This window comes from Corvus brachyrhynchos, unplaced genomic scaffold, assembly GCF_000691975.1.
Source record: "Corvus brachyrhynchos isolate BGI_N302 unplaced genomic scaffold, ASM69197v1 scaffold175, whole genome shotgun sequence".
Taxonomy (NCBI): Eukaryota; Metazoa; Chordata; class Aves; order Passeriformes; family Corvidae; genus Corvus; species Corvus brachyrhynchos.
This window is the reverse complement of record NW_008238448.1, coordinates 1,828,815-1,851,265: the sequence shown is the minus strand read 5'-3', so window position 1 is coordinate 1,851,265 and position 22,451 is coordinate 1,828,815. Positions and strand designations below refer to the sequence as shown.

General features: G+C 36.8%; 1 protein-coding gene across 2 annotated transcripts in view; it reads right to left on the bottom strand.

Annotated features, from left to right (window-relative positions):
• GSTCD (glutathione S-transferase C-terminal domain containing) overlaps positions 1–22,451 on the bottom strand; it is a 54,005-nt gene that overhangs the window by 13,831 nt on the left and 17,723 nt on the right. For both annotated transcript variants that reach the window (XM_017736838.1, XM_008635602.2), the window contains exons 6-7: positions 325–440; positions 69–113 (exon numbers count right to left, since the gene is read on the bottom strand). In XM_017736838.1, coding sequence (XP_017592327.1) covers positions 69–113; positions 325–440 — 161 coding nt within the window. The remainder of the gene's footprint in view (positions 1–68; positions 114–324; positions 441–22,451) is intronic.

Here is a 22,451-nt window from a genome sequence, read left to right as displayed (position 1 = left end):
CTATGTGTCCGCTCCACATAGACATCTTTTGAAGATGATTACCAGAGATCTTTTTCTTGAGAATTTACCTGACAGGATGGCATCATATAAGCAAGAACAATTCCAACATGGCCCTGTGAAAACAAAAACAAACAACAAAATCAATAGCATTCCCTATTGTTCACTCATTACATGATGAGCATCCCCATACCAATGGGAGAATGTTTGAAAGCGGCTAAAATTTTAGCATTTGCACTTCTGCTTTGCTTTGTGGCAGCAACCACCTAGAACTGCGAGGATGAAAGCTGAAAGGAACTGCACCACAAAAACAAAAATGTACATTACCCCTCCACTGCAAAAATCCACAATCACATCTCCAGGCTTTGCGAGCTTTGTCACTGCTGCTACCAAATTATTCAGTTGCTGCTGCTTCCTGAGAGCCCGGTCTCTAGACATCTTTCCTGGGGATGACAGAGAAAATGCCTAAGGAGTGATCAGCAGTTCTCAACCCTGATAATTTTTTATGAGTAGTTGCAAAGCACTGCAAATGCAATTTATGGCTGAGATTAAAAATGACTGGAACACTTGGGCATCTTAATTCACTTCAAGCTAAATTCGTATTTAACATATTAAATACTTGGTACAGCCTTCTCCAAAATTAACTTTCTACTTAATGATGTTAATGTATCCTTAGGAACAAACTCATATAAACTTAATGTAAAGCAATCAAGCCAGTGTAAACTCTGGTCTAATTCTGCTCCAATCTTGTGATTCATGCCCAGAGACAGAGTTCAAACACATTCACAGTAAGGTTGTCAAAATAAATCCTCATTTACTGTATCTATATACACTGTCCTTAAGCATCTTGGTTTTTTAAAACTTGTACTCTTTCTACTGTCAATTTTTACTTTTCATACGAACCAGCCCTATTTATTTAAATGACTGCACATGCAAGGAGGTACTTCTCAAAGTCATTATTTCTACATAACAAAGTCTGGCTTTCCACCACATTTGTAACAACCAGAACTGGAAAAACCATTAATTTCTTTCAAATGTGGTTGGTAAAGTCCAACATAGAGTTGCTTCAGATATAATGAATTTGTTGAGTCAGCACTTACATATTTGTAAAGCTGCATTTTGTCTCAGTGGGGCTGAGTGCTGACAGACCTATTAAAGACTCCTTTTGCTTGTTCAGAAAGCAGAGTTTGACACAAATATTGACAGCTCATCTTCACAATAAGAAAGAAGTACTGAAACAACTCTTTTAAATGAGTTTTCACAAAGAAGAGTAAGGTGTACCAAAAAATTCCAGTGATCTCTGAAATATGAACAACTATTTTCCTACTTGGAACACTACGATATATTTGAGTATGGACACTCAAAACTCATTAAATTTGCCTATTTAAAAATTTGTGCTCCCCAATACTGGGGTGCAGTTTAACATAAAACCCACAAATCAGTAAAGTTTCCTGGCTACTACAAAAACTGTTCAATTCTCATCATCATGATAAATTGCATTTATTACAAAGTTTGTTTCAAACTGTATCCTGAAAATGGGGGGGATTTGTATATTTTATCATAAGTAACATTTCACTTTACAAATAAACAACCAATTTCAACAAACTCATCAGATGAAATTATCACTACATCTCTTTAGACAGAATGAGAAAAAAAAAATCACTTTTCAAGATACTACATTCTATACTGTCAGTGGCAAAGAAAAAACTGTGAAGAGAAGGCAGAGGAAGTAGGGTAGAGTTCATCCTGTGCAGTTACAGAAGACTTTTTAAGAAACCAATAATGACATTTAAAAAATATATTCCTAAGTCACTGCATGGTGGCACATTAAGATTTGTACTACTGAATGGAAATTAAGAGGTTCAACACAACCTCCTCACTTACCAGTTTTGTATTTCAGATGTATTTTGTACATCTAAAATAGAGCACTTTACAATAATAAAAACATTGTTACAGTTCAAACATTTTTTACACTTTGTGAAAGTTACCATAAAGAAGAGTCCCAGAAAATTAGGCTTTCCAATAACAAATACAAGCCCTTTAACACAACATGCAAATTGCTGAACACATTTTAAGGAATCAACTCTTACACATGAGTAGATCCTTGGAAAAACATGTGATGAAAGACTATACTGGAAACCCTAAGTCCTTGTGTGCCAAGTATCTATATGAACTGCTCCAGAGCTATTTCCATGCTTCAGTTAGAACTTACGTTCAGGTGTTCTACACCTATAGTTCTTACTGTAGTCAGTGAAGATGCAGGAATTCCAGCAAGTGCAAAATCAAGTGCTGTCACTATGTTTGAGCTAAAAATTCAGCTTCTGAGGTAAAACCTTTAACTTGTTAGGTAGGCAGTTATTGTGATTACTAAATACCTAGAAAGTCCTAAACCTAAACCCTACACAAGTATGTTCTCTATGTACCTGTAAATGTATGTACATTCACATAGCTGCACACACAACCACAATGGATTGTTTGAGTTTTGTGAAGGAGCAGTTGTCCTGAACAGAGCTTTAATCCAACTGAGACTACCTGAGTAATAAATTAAAGGAATCAAGATATCTAATGCATGTTTGTCTGCTGTATTCCCCACACCTGAAATACAGCTGTGGCAAGGGGAGCACAATTAACAGGGACTTTTATCAGGGTAATACAGGCTACTACTAGGGCTTTCTTGATCAATCAACATATCTTACTGGGTTTGTTTCAATTATTTTGACTCTCTCTGAAAAAGTACTTAAAATATTGTTGCTCTAAAACAAACAAAATGAGCAGATGCCTTCCTGTTTTATGGAAGCAGCAAGAAACCAAGTCACATTTAATTGTTTCATCTGATAAGCAAACAAGCAGCCAAGCAAATTCAGACTTCCCAAGAGATCAACCTTCCTCAGAAGTGCACTAGAAGCTGTCCATGCACAACATCCACATCTGACTGTGATTACACAGGTCTGAGAGGTGTCACTGCAGCTCAGCACGGTAAATCTGAGCTTGCTTTAAACCACCCAGTTTGGACATGGACAGCAACCCTGCTATGACAGCTCTGCATGTAGGACAAGCTGGCTTTCCAAAAACCTGTTCAGCTCCTCTGCTGCTAAAAACTAGCAAGCTAGCCCCTTAAAATTAGCTCATCTTATGTCTATAGAATAAAAGCACACTTCTAACTGCAGCACAAACCTATTCTTGTGACATTGCAGGTACAGAACTAGCGGACAGCAGCAGCAATAAGCATAAATAACTAGAAGTAAGCAGGGACATATGCTGGATATTATCTTGGATAAAATTTCAGGTTCAGCTAAAAACAGAAAAACAAGCTTTTAAAAAACACGACAAAAGCATGAACAGAGGGTTTTGTTTGACAGAATTCAGTATGGACTTGCCCTTATAACCTCAAGACAGCACACAGAGAAACCCTTAGCTAGAAATACACTGTGATGATAGAAGGTCAGCTGTCTTCTGGGTTTGAACATGAAACTTGCCTCACAAGCTTAGGTGGCTTCATTTACACTGCAACTCATTTTTAACAGGGGTTGGTTCTCACAAGAATTATCTTAAAAAAATAACTTTGACCTTCACAAATTTTCTTTTTTTTTCTACTTGGTGAAAATAAGTAATGTAAGTATTTAAAAGTTCATTCATGGTATAAAATTGCAAGCTCACTTGGTGAAAAGTCCTCAGAATTCAAGGCTTCCTGAGTTCAAGTAACTATCACAATTAATTTATTGGGATTTGTTGTAGATTTTTTTTTTCTTGGTAATTTCTGTATCACTCTCTTATATTCACTTCCAACTTCAATCTTATTATGACAGGGACCAGGCAGACAATTTTGTTCCCAATCCTGCCTCTCAACAGGTCTTAACACAAATGTTCTGAGCCATTTTCCTGCACTATATGGAAGGACAGAACACACCTGTCATGCCTCAAACAGCAAAAAAATCCATGCATGCAAATGCTCCCATGTCCTTATCCAACTTTTCTGTTCTTATTTTCCACCACAAAGGTTTTCCTAAGAGTTCTGGGATTTATTAGTATTAAGTACAATTCCTGAAAACACCATCAAATTTTCATACTGTGCAAAATTAGCAAATAGATTCTAGGATCCCTAAAAATCAAAAAGTAAAATAGTAACAGGTTTCATCAGCAAAAACAGATGCACTACTTAGTACTCATTTAGTTGACCTCATGAGTATTAAATGAATAAGAAATAATTTTTTTTAAGAATTAGCCTACAGTCCTCAAAAACTCTAGCAATTAACTCTTCATGGTCACCAACCAACAAAGTTCATCCTCCTTTACTATGCAGGCAATAAGTAGTAAATATTCCCTTGAGAGATGGATGAAATCATGCTTGAATCAATAAGTCTTTTGTCTGCTCTACCTCTGGATTTTGAGCTTGGTAGCCAGAATTACAGAAACACAGCAAGCTGTGATGTGGCCTGTAGAGAATGTTAGTTAGTGTGGCTAACAAGTCCTTCAGGCAATAAATTTAACTAAAACTTCTGCATTTAAAAATACTATAGCTCACTTTGCATTTCATGAGTGCTGAGACAGTAAACAATGTTAATTGTGTCTTCAAGAGAAGTAAGAAAAAAATGTGGTTTGAAACTCAGCCGTACAAGGCAAAACATTGAAGAATGTGACATTTTCCTACAATACACTGAAAGGTCCCCATAAAATTATTTGCTCCCTTCGCAAGAACCCAACTAACAGATTGTCATATAGTCCCAGAAAAAGTCATTTTCAATAAATGGTCACAACAAAGAGATTTTGTTTGGCTTCACAAATCCAACATTACTGTTAATTCAGCCCATGTCAAGCAGAACTTTAAAGTTTCTATGGCATTCAGAGGTCTTGCACTTTGGCACAAATAAATATTAACTTCTGATAAAGCAAAGCCCCCTTTATTTTTGTATTGCCTTGGTCAGTGTTCAAGTTCATATAATCCTTTAAGTCCTCAAATAATCCTTTCATATTTCTCAAGTTAAACTTGAAAAGTCACTAGAATTTAACCCTATTCAACTTTCAAGTCCTATCACAGCACATCTGAACACACAGCTACCAACACATACCCATAACACACAGTATGTGCATTCTCCTATTACATATAGTAGGATTGCATACTTCTATTTTTTCAGCACAAGTATCTTTTTTATTTTACATAAGCCTCAGTAAACTAATTCAAATGATAACATGATTCTACTTTTCATGGAAATTCAGGGGAAGTATATTTATTGCTATACTGTTTACATATAGCAAAAAAGGCTCAGTAAGTACAAAACAACAGATGTGTTTTTATGGTTTTATGCTAAGATACTGATCAAGTTTTTCTGAAACCAAAGCTTTTTTTTTAATGGTAGTTCCTTATGATAATTCAGTATATTCTAATTATTTCCTAACACCCACAATAGCTTCTGCTAAACTCTTTTTGATACCTGTTGGCAGGTAGAGGGGCTTATTTGCTTCTTTGTTTTGGAGGTTGTTGAACTTTTGTGTTATGGGCTGGTGTTTTGTGTTTATACAGAGTATTTAGTCAGATTAATATAGGTGGTTCCCATGGAACCACTAGAAAAAGTAAAATTAAAATAGATGTAAGGATTCCAGCTCAGCTGTCATTTATTTACAATTAAATACTCTTAACAGTCAAAAATAATACCACCTTTTTTCGACAAACTGCAAAATCTTGTAATAAATATAATTAGCAGAGACGATAACTTTGCCTTGGTCCACTGGTCACCTTGGCTACCTGAACAGTGTTCTTCTTCAGCTGCTTTTATTCAATCCGTGTGGGCCAGTGCTGAAAGTTGAAGATCCTTCTCCAGCCTGGGACCACCTTCCAGCTGTCCCCTTTCACTGCACTGCACTGCCCTGCCTCCCTTCCTCCTCCTCCCAAGCAGCAACTTGTTAGCTTTCAGCAACATCTGTTTCCTACTTACTGCATGACCACACCAGAGGAGAGAGAAGTATCAGAAGATGGGCCAGCCAGTCTCAGCATCATCTCCACGTATGCCCTGGCAAAGACCCAGTTGAATCACAGTCTGAAACACATACATCAAAAGGCAAAGAGGGCATGCAAGAGGCAAATGTGTCTCAATTCTATCTTTCATAATGGTGGAAGGAGGCAGCTCTGATTGAGCAAAAGGGATGATTATATTTTTGAGCACCACTTTAATTCAATATAGCAAGTAGTGTTTCTGTAGCTTGTCCACCTGGGCATAACTCAAAGTAGGGGACCCAACAAGCATGGCTGTTGAGAGAGAAGTCGGACCACATCCTGCATTGGGACTTGAATGCCTCCTCATGGATATAAATCTGTCCATTTAAAAGCAAAAAGTTACATTCTTATGGTTTCAGCATTGGGAATAAAGCAGATGTTCCCTCCAGAGTAGCTATAAAACAATTAACACCACAAAATGTCTCTAACCAACTCCTCAATGAAATCTAGATTATAGAATGACACTGACCTTGGCTCTCCACTTGTCAGGCTCAGTATAAATAGTTTTCCTTATGTTCAACTCCCCTACAGTTGTGAAATAATTCAGTCTGTCTGTCTGAGTGATACTGGACTAAGAAGTATCTGTCACTGGAAGTCTGCCTCTTAGCTACAAAGAATATACTTCTTTACTATGTGTGTTAAGCCTAAGGGTCAAACTTTGAGCTCTGACCTGAGTGCAGAATTCAAAGGCTGGTCTCTAACAGAGCGGTTTTAAAAAAGGACTTTGCATATTTGGTTTTCCTGCTTTACTTCAACATAAAAGAAAAGTAATTTGTTAGCAATAATCTTGCACCTTCATCTGGAGAATATTCTTTTTCTTTTCATTGTTAAGTCAATTATTAAGGTAGACCTAAACGTGAAAAATAAATTTGAGTCTGCAGAAAAAAAGGAATTCTGATCCAGACCAATGCTAAAACAAATCACTTGTCACTTTAAAATGACAGTGGTAGAATCATAGGTTTGGGTTGGAAGGGACCTTAAAGATGCATGGGATGGGAAGACATTCTACTACACACAGCTCAAAGCTCCATCCAGCCTGGCCTTGAACACGGCTCAGGATGGGACATCCACAGCTTTTCTAGGCAGTCTGTTTCAGTGTCACACCACTCCCACAGTAACAAATTTCTTTCTAATACCTAATCTAAACCAACGTTTTATCAGGTAAAAGCCATTCCCCCTCATCTCATCCCCTACATGCCCTTGTAAAAAGTCCCTCTGCAGCTTTCCTTGAGGCCCTCTTCAGGTACTGGAAGGTGCTGTAAGGTCTCCTCAGAGCCTTCTCTTCTCCAGGTTAAACAGCCCCAGCTCTCCCAGCCTGTCTGCAGAGGAGAGGTGCTCCAGCCCTCTGAGCATCTCTGAGAAGCGCCTCTGGAGAGGTGCTCCAGCCCTCTGAGAAGCGAGGCTGAAAATATCCAAGAAATGCAAAACAAGTTGAATTTGATCATAAAAGTATTTCTTTTAATGTAGGATACTGAATCTGCTGGAATTCACAAAGAAAACATAATCAAATTATAAAAAAAGTTCCACTGCTTTTCCATTTTCTTCTCCATCAGTTCCTTTTAAAATCTAATACAATTACTTACACAGGAGGCGAAGTTTCAAAATCACTCTCATTGAAAAGTAAGTGGAAACATTTAACTCCAAACAGCTTCACAAAATTTTAAAGTAGGTATTTAATCAGCATTTTCATTATGTTGAGATATTTCTGTTATCCTACCTTCAGCAATGTGAAAGTAATTCACATTTTGGAAGGCCAAGGAAGAGAACTATCAGAAACAAAAAAACCCCACTTTGAAGCATCACAAAGTATCAACTATTCTAGCAGCCAAAGCTCTATACTGGACTTTTTTTTATTTATAGAAAACTACAGCAAACCTTAATTTTTACTTTTTCATTCTCCTGATCTCGTTGCTTAGTCCCAAGGCATACCCAAAAGGAACTTGTAGGTGGGAAAGCATATGCTTCCTGGCTCTGCAGACAGTCTCACAGAGTTATATCGTGCTATAAAGACAGAGGGGCCACAGATCTCCGAAGACCACCAGGAGAACTAAATGCTCATGCCTTTTCAAAAGGCACATCTACAAGCTGCAGCAGAAAGATGCACTTACACAAGATGATGTGGCAACTGTGCTGGATTTCTGAGTGCTTTGAGCCCTGCAACTGCAGAGGTAAACAAAAAATTCCTTTAAAAAACTATTCCCTTGTCTGTACTTCTACTTCTAGGGATGCCCAGGTTGTTTCTCTGTAGGCTGCTACACCACACCATATGGCATGGGTCTCTCACTGCTTGTTCAAGCATGTCCCAGTGCTGCACTCCACATGTACACGGCATATGGACAATTCAGCTTCCTCACTGGCCTGCTCCAGGCACTGTGACACTTGCCCAAAAAGCCAAACAGCTCTTTGTACCAAACAGATTTTTTCTGTACTTACAAAAAGTGCTTGTAATAATTCTTGTAGGTTTTTTAAGGCATATGGTTATGAGTGAAGCCCTCAGAGTGTAACTCACTCCTACTCTTTAACCAGGTATAAATTCCTATGCAAACACTAAAGGATATGATTTATTATTTGTGTCACCAAGTGACAACATTTATCAACCTTTTCTCTTTCCCCAAATTATACTATATATATTTCCCCAATTACATTATATATAATATTAAAATATATATAATACTTAAAGAATTGCAAGGTACAAAAGGAAGCTTGCTCACTGAACAATTCAAGAGAAAATGTAGCGTAAAGCAGAATAGCATCTATGCTAATGGCCTGCTTCCTAACTGTGCAAACACAGATGACCTATGATAATTATGTTTTAGTTCTCAAAGAAACACGAGTCTATTATATTACAATTAAGTTGCTGTGTTTGTTTACAGAGGCTAAAACATTTGTTCAATGAGATACAAGATCAGATAGCTTAGGGTTATTATTGATTCACTTGCTCTTCCTTTACATTTGGAAATTGCTATTCTAATCTCTCTTTTAACCCACTGGATGTGAAAATATCAATTTCCTCTTAAAACAATTTTCTGATTTAAGTTCAAAAGTAATGGAGCTGGGTCAAATTAAAAAAACCCAAACCATTCTGACTGTATAAATATTTCCTTACTTTTCCATCAGAGTTTTAATGTATTAGTCCTATCACAAAACATACCACTTTATCACAAACACTGCTAAACAGAACAAGTGAGCGATAACATGCAGCAACATTAACCAAAGGGCTGTGCTTTTATTACTGTCCTCCACATTTCACCTCTTCCCATTTTTAGGCACTTTTTCAATCCATTCTTGGAGAATTAAAATATGAGCTAAAGATTCAGTGAAAACACTATTTTATAGATGAGGTTGAAATGCAGAAAACCTAATTTTTGTTTAACTTTTTATGGAACAGTTTGTTTTATAATATGCCTGTTTGAAGCAGCAACAAACATACCCCAATGCCCAGAGCGTATAAAAGCAATCAGCAGCCACATTTACCCACACAGTTCAGAGGAAGGTGGTTGGGCTTTTGTTGTTGTTTTTGTAAGCTTTTTTCCACCCTGACTGGATGTTTACCAAAACATGCTCTGGAACTATGAGGTTTGGAAACACACCACATGCCATTACGTGTTGGTAAAAGGGCATGTAAATACTTACTTTTTTAAGAGGTAATGGGCACATAGGCCAACTCTGCAACTTCACCTATTTCTAAAAGCAGCAATCTCTATGGAATGAATAAAACTGCTATTAAGTTGTCTTGGCATAGTTGGAACGTCTATTCACCACTTCCTATCAGAGCACTGCATTAATTTAGTTCATCACAACAATTATTAGATTTTCAGGGAAGTTGTGTTATTTTGTTTTTTAACTAACCACTTAGAAGGATGGGACAAACAAATGGGTTGATAAAGGCCAACACCTTTTGCCTGGAGCCTCCTTACAGCTGAGAACACACAGCTGCTCTGCACTTGGCAGTTCAGAAGGCATCAGTCTCCATTCTGCAAACACCAGACTTCAAACACTTGAATGTTCCTGAGGAGCCTCAGAGAACGAACAGCATTCATGAAGTCACTCATGTGCACATATGTAAAAATGGGCTCAGCCCTCACTGGGCTGGAGGAAAACAAACAGACAAGACCTCCTAATCATTACAAATAAATAAACTATGAACTACCCTTCTGGAGAATCTACAGCATGCACTTTGAGTTAAGAGGTAAGGCCAGAAAAGAAAATCCCAGAGGCCACACTGTTTTTTATTACATAAAGTTTTTTATGGTGAAATGTGATGATGTTTTAGCTACAGTTAAGGGAATAGGAGAAGAGAATGCTACAATGCATGATTTAAAATATACAGGGCAATAAGCAAAAGGACAGGAAAGACAACTGCACTCCATGAGAGCATTTCAATCTGCTCTTTATTAAGGCAAGCTGTGCAAAATAGTTTTATCACTTCAGGCACAAAAGCCCTCTACATCTCACATACACTATCTTGGTGTAGTCTAAAAAGGTCAGACAGCTATGAAAACTGACCCTTGACAACCTAAGCAGGAACTTGTCCTGCTTTCATTTTTTTGAATAAAGTATATCAAGCAAGAAAAGAGTAAGGCACCTTTAAAAACCATAAAGACATATAGATAGTAAGAATAAATCAAAATTAATGTTTGGATCCCCCTGAACATAACTATTTTCTAACTAAAAAGATTTGTTGTCTGTTTTTTTCCCAATTGCTTATCTTCAAAACTTTTTTTCTAATATTCAGCAAAAAGCAAACTAGAAAACAAACAGCTAACATAGTGTTTACACATTAATCTATTTATACAATTTTTAAATTATTTTGTACTAGATTATGAAGACTCTATATGTACTCAAATTAATGAGTGCTATCCACACTTGTATGTATTTGCTAGCCATGCGCTTCCAAGCTTTTCACATTATAATATTGCCAACAGCAATCTTCACAAAAATCATGTATCAGCACCTTTCTCAAAACATTAGATTAGCTCCAAAGTTCTTAGCTCCTACACATTTAAGCTAACTGACAATGTCTCTTCACCCTTCTCATTCTGAAGCCTTTGAGATTTGTATTTTCAAGCTATTTTTCTAGAATCCCAAAGATTAGGGAATGATTTTGTTTTAAAATGTCATGACAGAATTATGAGCAGAAAAAAAAAAGGCTCTGCAATCACCCTTCTTTGCACATGTATTCATATACTGCCTCTCTTCCACTCCTCTTTCTTCACCTTTCTGCCTTATCTTCACTCCTTTAGGGTCAAGATGCCATAAAGTCTGCTCTTTTGCCTGTATCTTATGCTCCTTAGATGCCCAAACCCATCTATCACAGCAAAGTGTTTAAGATGGAAGGAGAGGAAAGGACAGCAATACAAACCTTAAAAAATGAAAGATGATAAAACATTTGGGGAAGAATAACAGAAGGGAAAAGCAACTCTGCTGTACTAAATGTGGGAAAAGGTCTCTAACCACAAAAGGAGTACTGTTCTACCGATGCACAATATTCTACCAAATGTCAGCAACATCTAGGCTTGGGAAGCAGGGGTTGCTCACTTTCTGCAAATTTCTTCAAATGAAGATGTCACTGCCTGACAATGAAACCAGAATCAAATGGTTTGTTTCACTCACACAAGCTCCTGTCTTGCTGAGAAAGGGGAACTGAAGTCAGTTCTCACTGGGGACTGAGTGCTCATCTCTTGCAAAAACAGGAGAGCTCCTTCCCCAGCAGGAGGCTGCTGCTGAGGTCAGAGCAAGGGCCAGATGCCCCTGCCATTCACACTCACAGCTGGCCAGCAGCAGCTTGCCTGCAGGGGACCAGCTCTCAGCAGTTAAGAGGCAGCAGGAACAGAGATTTCCCTTTCTGAGCTCCTTATGCTGAATTGTTTATAGCTGATTGTTAAGGAAAAGGTAAGGACTGAATTGCCTCTGTACAGGAAGTCATGAATAGAAAATAATTAAAGGAAAGCCCAAAAGATCCCTTCTGATATATTATATATACACCAACTCATTAATTCCCATTACCATCTTTATTAAGAAAAAAAATTAAATATTAGCTATATTAAGAATCTGGAAGATTCCTGTCTTTGATTTCCTTATCAATAGGAGTGAGAGAGCCTGACCTAAATCCAGAAACAAGAAAAGCTGCTTGGAAGACAGACATGCTTCATTTGGCCCTTATGTGTCAAGCAACTGGTCAGCTGGCTGCAGGACAAATAGCAGGACTTTCACCTTAACTTTACACACTATGCCTGTTTACTTTACAAAGATTAGTAGCTGGAGGAACTCCTCCAAAACATCCTGATGAAAAGGAATTTCATCCTTGAAATTTCATCCTGCATTTCAGTTAGTACAAAAATTAAATCCCACACAGCAAAGGTTTGATGACTGATTCATAATGCACTGACATTTCAATATGCAAATAACAACATAATTCCACAACGGCTGTATATAACTTCCAAACAAAGGCACCTGAGTTGCACATGGAAAGGCCAAGGTTACACATTTCTCCATTCTCTGAATTCTGTCTGATCTACACACTGCAATTATCGCAGCACTTACAGCTTGATCCTGTATAAATCTGGAGTTTATGAAAATTTTAGGAAATTCCATCAAATTTGCTGTATGAAATGAGTGTCTTTGGTATTCACGTGGTTTATGTTAGCTGAAAGCAATGAAAAAACATTCAGGAGTTCAGAGGAAATATAGGAATTACAGAACTCCATCATAAGGTTTTAATTCAGTAACAGGGACTGCTTGACCACTCAACTTTTTTCCTTTCTTTTTTTTCTAACTAATTTTCAAAGCAAAGTTGGGCAGATGGGAATCAAACTGCAGTTTAGACAGTAAACACAATTATTTCCTTTGAATACCTAGCTAAGTAGGATGTTTTCTATACAATTTAAGTGAGTCACCAGCTTTGGAAAAGAGTTCTTTTAATCTCTGATGTTGAAGGTCAGTATCTGCTTGTGCCAGGTTACCAGTTTACCACTGTAAATGCTGATGATCAACATTAAATTTTGTTTAACCTCCAGAGCTGCACTCTGGAATAAACAAACTTTTGTCATAAGTAGTACATATGACAGATTTTAGAAAAACAAACAAAACCACCACTAATGAAACATCTCAATTAGCAATTCTCTTTCCATGGTCTTTTCCCTCCAGTGCTTTCTCAGACTGTGAAGGCACAATGAGTAAGCCATGAGTTGCTAAGATGGCAGTCCCTCAGCCATAATTAAGTGCCTGTTACAGAATGCCTGCTGTGCAATTTTGCAGGTAGCATGCCACAGCCAAGTACAGTTACTAAAATGTCCCTTAACATGCCTATGGTGCTCTTAGTAACCAATTTGGGTCAGAACCAACATCTCAGCATTCTCAGCTTGGGGAAGTTCTGTAACTATGTAGAAAGAACAGACCACTTGCTAATCAAGGCTGCTGTTTACTATTACAGAAAAAACTCCAGGCTTTGTACCAAATGTATTCATAAAAGCAGCCAGCCCATTGGTAACTCCACCACCTTTAAAGTTACAATAGATATTTATCCACACTAACAGAAGCAGGGCATTTTGCAGAATGCTTCTGTTCAAAGTGCTCCTTTTCATTGTTGTCAGTAATCCAAACCACCCATTCAAATCCTGCCAAGCTAGGTAAAGCACAAATTGACTATAATCACCAGGGACAAATTATGATGCAGTGGAAGACAAACCAATGAAATAAACAGAATAAATATCTACTCCTGTCCTCTTAATATATAAAAATAATGATGTGGTCATCTGGATCATATTACATAGTAATAATCACCCATTACCAACTAATGCTACTTTATTGCACACTTTATGTCAGACAGATTGTGAAGTTAAACAGTAGAAATTCTTCATGACAAGTCAAAAACATGCAACACAGACAATAACATTTTAAAGCAAGTTTAAGAGATGAAAATGAAATAAAATTTCAACGTTTTAATGCATTTCTGAATGACTACACATTAAAAAAAGGGGAAATGTCTCTCAAACACAAAACTGTCAGCTTATGCTACACAACACTTCACAAATAAATACATTCCTAGAAGGTTTTCAGAGCATGTATATAAATACCAGTTTTCAGAGCATGTATATAAATACCAGTTAAGAGACAAGTTGGTTATATCAATTCAAAAGCTGCCTAATGATGGATTTTTTTTTTTTATTCTGGCTAATCCAATGTAAGATCACCTCAGAAACACTGCTGAAAAGCTAATTGTGCACACAGTTCTCCACTACATACATACATGGTTGACAAAAGAGCAAAGGAGGGTCTTCTGTTACTATAAGGAATAAAAGTACTCAAGCTTCAAAGTATTGTCCCACGTTAACTCATTTTCCTAAAATCCAAAGAAGAGGCAAAATTGAGTTTCCAAGACAACAAATACATAAAATTGGCACCTGTTGCTCAATCAATGGTTCTAATAATAAAAGGCTCCTTTTTCTTGTGTCTTAAGCAGCTTTGTGCCAGGTGGCCTTTTGTATTATTCTTACATAGTTTATGAAAGCAAATAATCAGCAAAACCCATAAATCTCTTCAACCATCTTTGAAACAGAGACTTGGATTTAAATGGAAAAAAAAGTTAATGAAACTGTGGGCACCAGCCCAGTACTGCACTCCAGGTCCCCAGGCTTTACAAGTAGCAGCATTAGGGAACAAAGTCATGACTTCATTTGGCCCTTCCACAGCAAGCGACTTGGAGCAGCTGGCTGCAGACAACGAGCAGCACTTTCAGCTTTACACGTCACTTCTGTTTACTCTACAAAGTACCAGCATACTTAAGGCCACCTAACTAGACAGAAAGGTCATCCATAAACTTATCTCCCCCACAAAAACTGTGTACTAATGAATCTAGAGGAGGAAATGCACAACAGTATCCTCTTCCCTTTTCACGTTCTCTTTTCACTACTTTATAATATGTGCACAAAATTAGACAAACAGTTTTGAGGGGATGGAGAGAGACAGAAAAACTGCAGCATAAACCAAAGTCAATTCAAACAGCTTGCTGAACTTCTATAAATTGAAGCCAACAGAAATGAAAAATTATGAACTCTTTTCCAACAGAAATTAATCAGCTCAGTCAACTAAACAAAGACTCAGGATAAAGAAGTATTTGCCTTCAGAAACTTAAAAAGAAAATACATCTCCCACTAACTGCCAGAAGGCATGCTCATGAAACATCTGCCTTAATGAAAAAATACCCAACTAAACACAGACTACAAACCCAAGATATTAAAACAACAATCATTTGTAGTGTGTTGTGTAGAAAATGGGCTCTGACACAAACTTTGTGTGCCAGTATAATGTCAAAGGAGCCAATAGCTGGAAAACAAACAAAAAAAACCCAGCACAAAAAAACATCACAGCAATGTTTTTTTGAATAAGACCTCTGGAGTGCTCTTCTAGTGCAAAAACCATCTCAGAACTCTTTTTCCTTCGCCATCACCAAATGTGGGTAAAGAGTTGTGGTACTGGAGGTTATACAGACACGTTTACTCTGTCATCATCCTTTAATACTGATGCAGAAATTGATCCACTAGGTCACCAAATATCTGTGGCTACAGACCCCCTCAACACCTAATAAATTTTAAGAGGGGATGTCTAGCATTGAAAAAAATTAATAGTTTGTAGACTTGATATCGGTACCTGTCAAAGAAATGCCTCAGCAGTGCATCTGCTAGCTAGTACCTCAGCTAGCAGTTCTTAAACATGAAATCTGTTCTAATATATATATTATATTTATAGATATATAATATATATGAATATATTAATTTTACATATTATATATAAATAATTATAATATTATATTATATAAATTATTATAATATTATAATATATTTTATATATTATAAATATATTAGATATACACATATACTATATATGTGTATATCTAATATACACATTTCTGATAAATGACTGAAGGACTGCTTCACATCATTTACAAATGAGGACACTCTAAAATCACTGCATAAGGAGGTAAATAAAACTTTTGTACTGCAAAGATTGTTTGGTACATTTGAACAAAGTTGGCCTGTCACGTGTACACACACAAACTGGGCTTAAGCAAATGTATATGAAGCTCAGACAGCAAGAGAGTCACCTTCTTCAGAGTGGGGTTAATAATTTCCATGTTCTGTTACCCTACTGTCCTAAGTCTTCCTATTCACAAACTCCACACAAAAATCTGCAAGATTCCTACTGCATCCCATTCTATGTACGATGTACACACTGACAACCAGCATACCTTCTCTGGACTTATAACTGTGTGGGAAATTAAGAAGGAAGGATCCCAGTTACACCGGCCTCAAGGAAATCAAAGCTCCCCTAAGTAGCTGAAAGGAACTGAGAAACACAGGGATCCTTCACCTTTGAGAGCAAGGCACATCCACACTCCTGTTGGTAGCTCTGAGACAGATGTTCTGCAGATGCTCAAGCCCTTTTTTACCCAGAGAGCAAAGGAAGCATTTGGAGAAGAGCAAGCTAATGGAGTATGGACGTTGTGTGCAAATTCTCCTCAAGGCCAAAGGCACAAAACTGTTCTGACAGTAACTAATACAGCACAGCACAAAGCCTAACCCACAGTGAGAAGGGTCATCAGTCAAATCAATAGCGTTATACAAATAAAATTCTTAAAATGGGTGTTTCTGCTTAAGAGTGGGATTATTTTGAAGCAATTTGATGGGATTTTACTTAGATTAAACCACTTCTGCAGTAAACCAAGCTGAGAAGACCCAAAGCCAGAACAAGCATATCTATGCTAAAAAATTATATTACAGTTACGTGGAAAAGTGTTTATTACAACAGGGCAAAAAAGACTACACATGACTATAGAAGTATCCACAACTGAGTATTCAGTAATTTTTAAGCGGTATTTTTAATTCAAAAAGCCAAGAAAACCTGAGCTGTAAAATAGTAATGACAACCTCCACTGTGTACGTGCATAATGGCAAATATTGTCAGAAAAATGCAAGATAGTCAACAGCCACTGAAATTTGAGGATGGAAGGGAATCAGTGGTTTTCCATTCAATTCTCTCCTTAAGTACAAAGGAGTTCAAGATCCTTCGATAAATCAAAATCTGTAAAGCCCATTTCTTCTCTTGTACTGAAGCTTTATACAAAAATGTAATAACAAAGTATGCTTCTAATTTTACTCATGCAGCAGCCACGTGATGTCTTACAAATGGACAACAGACCACATTCTATCAGATTTGATTTCTCCATAAAGCTGTTTTGAGTTAATAACTAAAATATTACAACACTAGGGTTTTTCTTTTAATTAATTAATACTAAACTGAAAATTGTTCAGAAAATTAAGTTAAAAAAATTAGTTGAGCACTGTGCTATGTCCCTCTCTGACACACAACAAAATTAAATTAAATAAAAAATGCATGCAGTAGCGAGCACTCACCTATGCAGCATCTTTGTGATACAAAACTGAAAGAAATAAATAGTCTTAATGCTTGTTTCTTTGGCACTGTGTATACTACACAGTAGCAAATCTGAGTCACCTTAATGAACAACATAAAATTAGAAAGTTGCGATTCTACCAAAGCCATGTTGCTCAGTTTTTACATGACCTCAGCAGGACTATTTCTACTCTGAAACAAAGTACACATATGGTTGCAGTGAGGAACAGTAAGCCCTACAAGCCACTGCAAAAATTAAATTTACTAAATAAAACCAAAATCAAATGGAATTTTCCTTGTATCTTAAGAAACAGCTGTTTTTAAAGCAACTATTTCCATATTTATTAAAATTATCAACAACTTTCTCAAAAAAAGCTTTACATTGATAAAGAGTCTTGAACTAGATATGAGATATTACCTAATTATTCATGATTACATTATCCATGCAGGACTTTCAGGAAAAAATATACCACAAAAATCTGCTCATCTTTCCAATAGCAAAATCATGAACAAATGTGTTCACCTAAACCTGCATGTTTTGAATGTGACACAAACCCAGGCAAAGTGCAATCTATAAGCAAATAACAAGTTTTGCAGAAAGCTACTCCTGTGATTTTCAGCCCCATTGTTTGTCATTGCGACAACCCACCAACCTTATCTTTATATAAATTGCTGACCTTGTGGCTCAAATAGGAGTTCAACATTGATAATCTCTGCCATATGTTCTACTTGCTCCCTACAAGTGAGAATCCGCTGGGACTATGATCTTCATGCCACAGTTAAAAACATACAGAGGTGCAAAGTGCATGTATTAACCACAAAAAAAGAAATTGCAAAGAACAAATTAACCTTTGTTTACAAAACAATATCCAAAATGTCAAAAAATCTTGACTGAAGGTATGGTTTATTTTCTGCATTATGTCTTACCTAACATCATCCAAGTAAGTTACAGAGAGCTTATAATGCCAAGATACATCAAGTGAGATCACACGTGGGCCACAAGCATCCGGTAACAAGCACAAGCAGAGGAATGTCAAATACGTGCTGCAGATAAGATGGGAAGTAATCCATTTGGCAGATGTTTTTCAGCAGTGTAGAATACAGGATTAAGAAGTGTTCTGTCTCAGTTCAGGTTGGGTTTTTCGGGGTTTGTTTTGTTTTTAGAGAAGCAGATTATTTTAATGAAGTAATCATTTCCAGTCTTTCAAAAATGATGAGAGCATACTAAAGAAATAATGGCAATGCTTCACAAAAATTGTATGGTAATAGACTGTGCTCAAAAAAAATATATTACAGAACACAGAGACCCTAACAATTTTGAAAGATGGCTATATAGCCATTTATGTTGGCTTTCATAATCATATTCCTCAATATTCAGCATTAGCACACAAAAAAGCTGAACAGCTACTTCATGGGTAAAGAACCAAATCAGCTACAAGAATAAATTCAGAAGCTGTTCAAGAGTAAACAGTCTTTCTCAACCTTGATTCTAAAAGTTACATACAAAAACCTCCCCCAAACTCTAAACCTCCTGGTTACAACACTTTTTGCAGTAGTTGCTTACAGTTTTGCATTTACATTACAAGAAAAATGAAGCATACCCATAAACCTAATTATTTTAAAGGATGTCATAAATATCTTACGATACACTTTTATCACATACTTTCATGCTACTACTACTGAAGCAAAAATGAAGGTTCCTCCTATGGCAAAGCATTGATTCAATATCACTCTGGGAACTCAAATAACACTTCTAGTTCCACCTCCTTTGCTCCAACTGTTTTTTTAAGAAACATTTGACTTGTTCTGAAACAGCTTTTATTTAGCTACCATTCTCTCTACAGCACTGTTGTTAAGCCAAGCCAGGTTTCAGGTGTCCTTTCAGGACTAGCACAGCAGTATCCAGGCACAAGTTCCAAACTGTACTAATTTGTCACAGGTACAGCAGCATGCCAATGTCTAATTCAGATCAGACTCCTACTGCAAAGAGATCTGACAATGAGACCATTGCTTCTGTTGTGAAACTGAGGTGCTACAGAAATACAAACAACAGGAAAGTCCCTGGCCTTACAACTCTGCAGACCAATAGATGACTACTATGATAAGAAAACTCCAACTTAGATTTGTAGCAGTCATATGACACTTGTTAAAAGTAAAACCAGCAATTCTGCCTATTACAGTTGAAAAGATCTGAAGAATGTATGCAAAAAAGCGCCCAAATCATCAAATTAAAATATTACAGATACTAGAAATTTATCCATATTAATGTTGAATTTGTCATTAAAGTCCACGAAATTTACCTTGCACAGAAAGTCTGATAACCTAGTTCATTCTTTCAAGTTTCTATGTCTAAACAAAGATTTAAGTGCATCCTTTTCCCTGTATGAGGGGGAAAAGGAGCTACAAACACCAAATCCCTAGTTACATTATTGAAACACGCATTTTGAGAACAGGCAACACATCTACAGGTAGCTTCTGTTGATGATACAGAAACATAAGAATTGTATTGAAAGATAAACAAAATTTCAAGGAAAGTATACCCATTACTACTGTAAGACACAATAGAAACATGAGGCATGATTCAAGATACTGTATCTATAAATTGACTTATTTCTTGCATAAACTTAGTAAATACAGTGCAAGTAACAGCACCGTGTTCTTTGCTAAAGACACTGGTTAATTAAATCCCCCTGACCTTGTACCAAAACTCATGACGCCATCCAGGACACAGCATGAAATGCTACCTCATGGCAGCCTGTGACACGCACCAACATTTCTCCCTGTCTCAAGCAATGAAGGACAGGGAAAGAAAACCAGTTTCCATATGCAGCCTTGAACACCACATATCCAGCCTAGAACCATTTACAGTCTGAGCCGTGCAGCCGTAAAGGCATCAAGCACAAAGTTTAGGACAGCGAGGAGTGTTTGCATAAAAGAGTCACGTTTTAAGAGTGCGTTTTTACTTTTGTCCAGCATACTCTGGTTCCTAACACGTGAAATTCTGCAGAAAACATGCAATGCAACCAAGAACTCAGGTAAAAACTTTGTCCAGTGGAGCTTCCTAGAGTCACTCAGAACAGTTTATACTGCTAAGAAGGACCTTAGACTTTGAGGTGGGGGGATGGTCTGTTGTTTTTTACTTCTTGTCCCTAGAAACGCAAGGACACATGGAAGATCTGCAAGTGGGATATTCAAAAGCATTTAAGCAGATTTAAGAGCCCTTCACCAATCAGATACATCAGAAAATTCCAGGGAAAGCGTGCTGAAGGAATGACTACATGAATGATACCTCAACTGGTCTACTCACACTACTTACATCAGCCATTTAAACACCAACACAAAGACCAACAACTCCATGACAGACTTGCAAAACCTTTAAAGCACAAGCTGAAATAAAAGCACCATATCTCCCTCCATTATCTCTGCATCCTTAGATCAATGTTCTGCATTAGGAGGGGACAAATTTTATTGCTTCAGATTAGGTTTGACTCATTTTAATATTGACATTATTCTTCAATTCTTCTACACTTACAAAATAATTCTACAAAGAGATGAACTTCCTACTTGCCTTTGCTCTTCAGTACTATAGAAGTTTCTAAAGGATGTGAACTCCTTTTGATATTGCTATGGTAAGATGCCAGAAATTTGACATGAAACATAAGCCAAAAATTAACTTTTCAGAAGCATTTCCAAACCATCTGGAGAAGAGGCATTTCCAGTACAAAATAATTAATACCATCTTCAATAAAACCCTAAACATACAGTAGTCTCCCCTCTCCTTTGTGTAATTAAAAGCTTTGAAAGCACCAAACTACTCAGAACATATTATGAACAACTCAAAATTGTGTTAAAAAAAAAAAAAAAAAGGTAAAATTATTAGGTTTGGGTTTTTTTCTTAAACACAGCAGTGCTGACTTAATTGAAATTGCCAATTAGAACTTTAAACAAACAACTGTGCATAAAAATTCACCTTCAGGAAAAGCCAAAATCAAACTCATGACCTTATCCAATGTAAAGCTGTATCCAAATCAACTAATGCAATCATGGTTCTTCACATGAATATCCAAAAACAATGAAAGTACAGATGGAAGCCGTAAGTAACTCCAAGAGACAGAAAAATTCCTCCTTAACTCACACTTTGTCACAGCTGATTTATGGTTTGGAAACAAATTCTGTACCTCAACTCTGCAACACAGCAAGATTGGGGGAGGGAAGAAGGAGGTATATATGCAGCCCCTCACACAGCGCTCACCTTTGAGCACACACATCACATTCAAGGCACATTTTATGTGCACAAGCCTATTGTACTGCCAGGATGAAATATCCTGTGATTCATTAACTCCTTATAAAATGTCAATGAAGAGCTCCCAGATATTCACTAATGCTGCACAAAACTTGACAATACCTCAGTAAAGATTCTGACATGACAATGAGGCAGTTCTATACTTGCAATGTACAAAATCCAGACATTGGAAAATAAGTTGTTCAAAACATGTTTGCCTACATTTCTGAAGGAAACTGTTTAGTTTAATAACCACAAAATAAACCTCCATTTTATTTACTGTGATAAATTTCTGAATGCACATAAAATCTGGGGAATCACAAACTCTGGAAACAACCACTAGCCTTAGAAATAACAACTTAAGGATATTAAATATTAAGTAGGAAAGATTAATAGAGTTTCAATAATCAGGTAAAATCAAAACTGCAAATTAAGAACACAGCTTGAATTATCTATTCACAAATAATCTACAAATAATCTAATGGGTTCTCCAAAGATCATTACAAAAAAACCCCCTAAATCATCTATGAAGTACTTCAACTTCCAGCAAGTCCTACTTTTCCCCCAAACAAACAACAAATAATGTTTTTAAAGGATTTATCCCCAGAACAAAATATGAGCATCAATAAACTTGAGTGAGAACATCATATAAATTCTTTTGATGTGTTTGTACTATTTTGTTACCAAGGAAGCAGAGACAGACTTGGGCTCAGTTTGATGTATTTTCTAGGTCGCAGTCTTTTCTGTGCGTACGCACAGACACTACACCTTCCT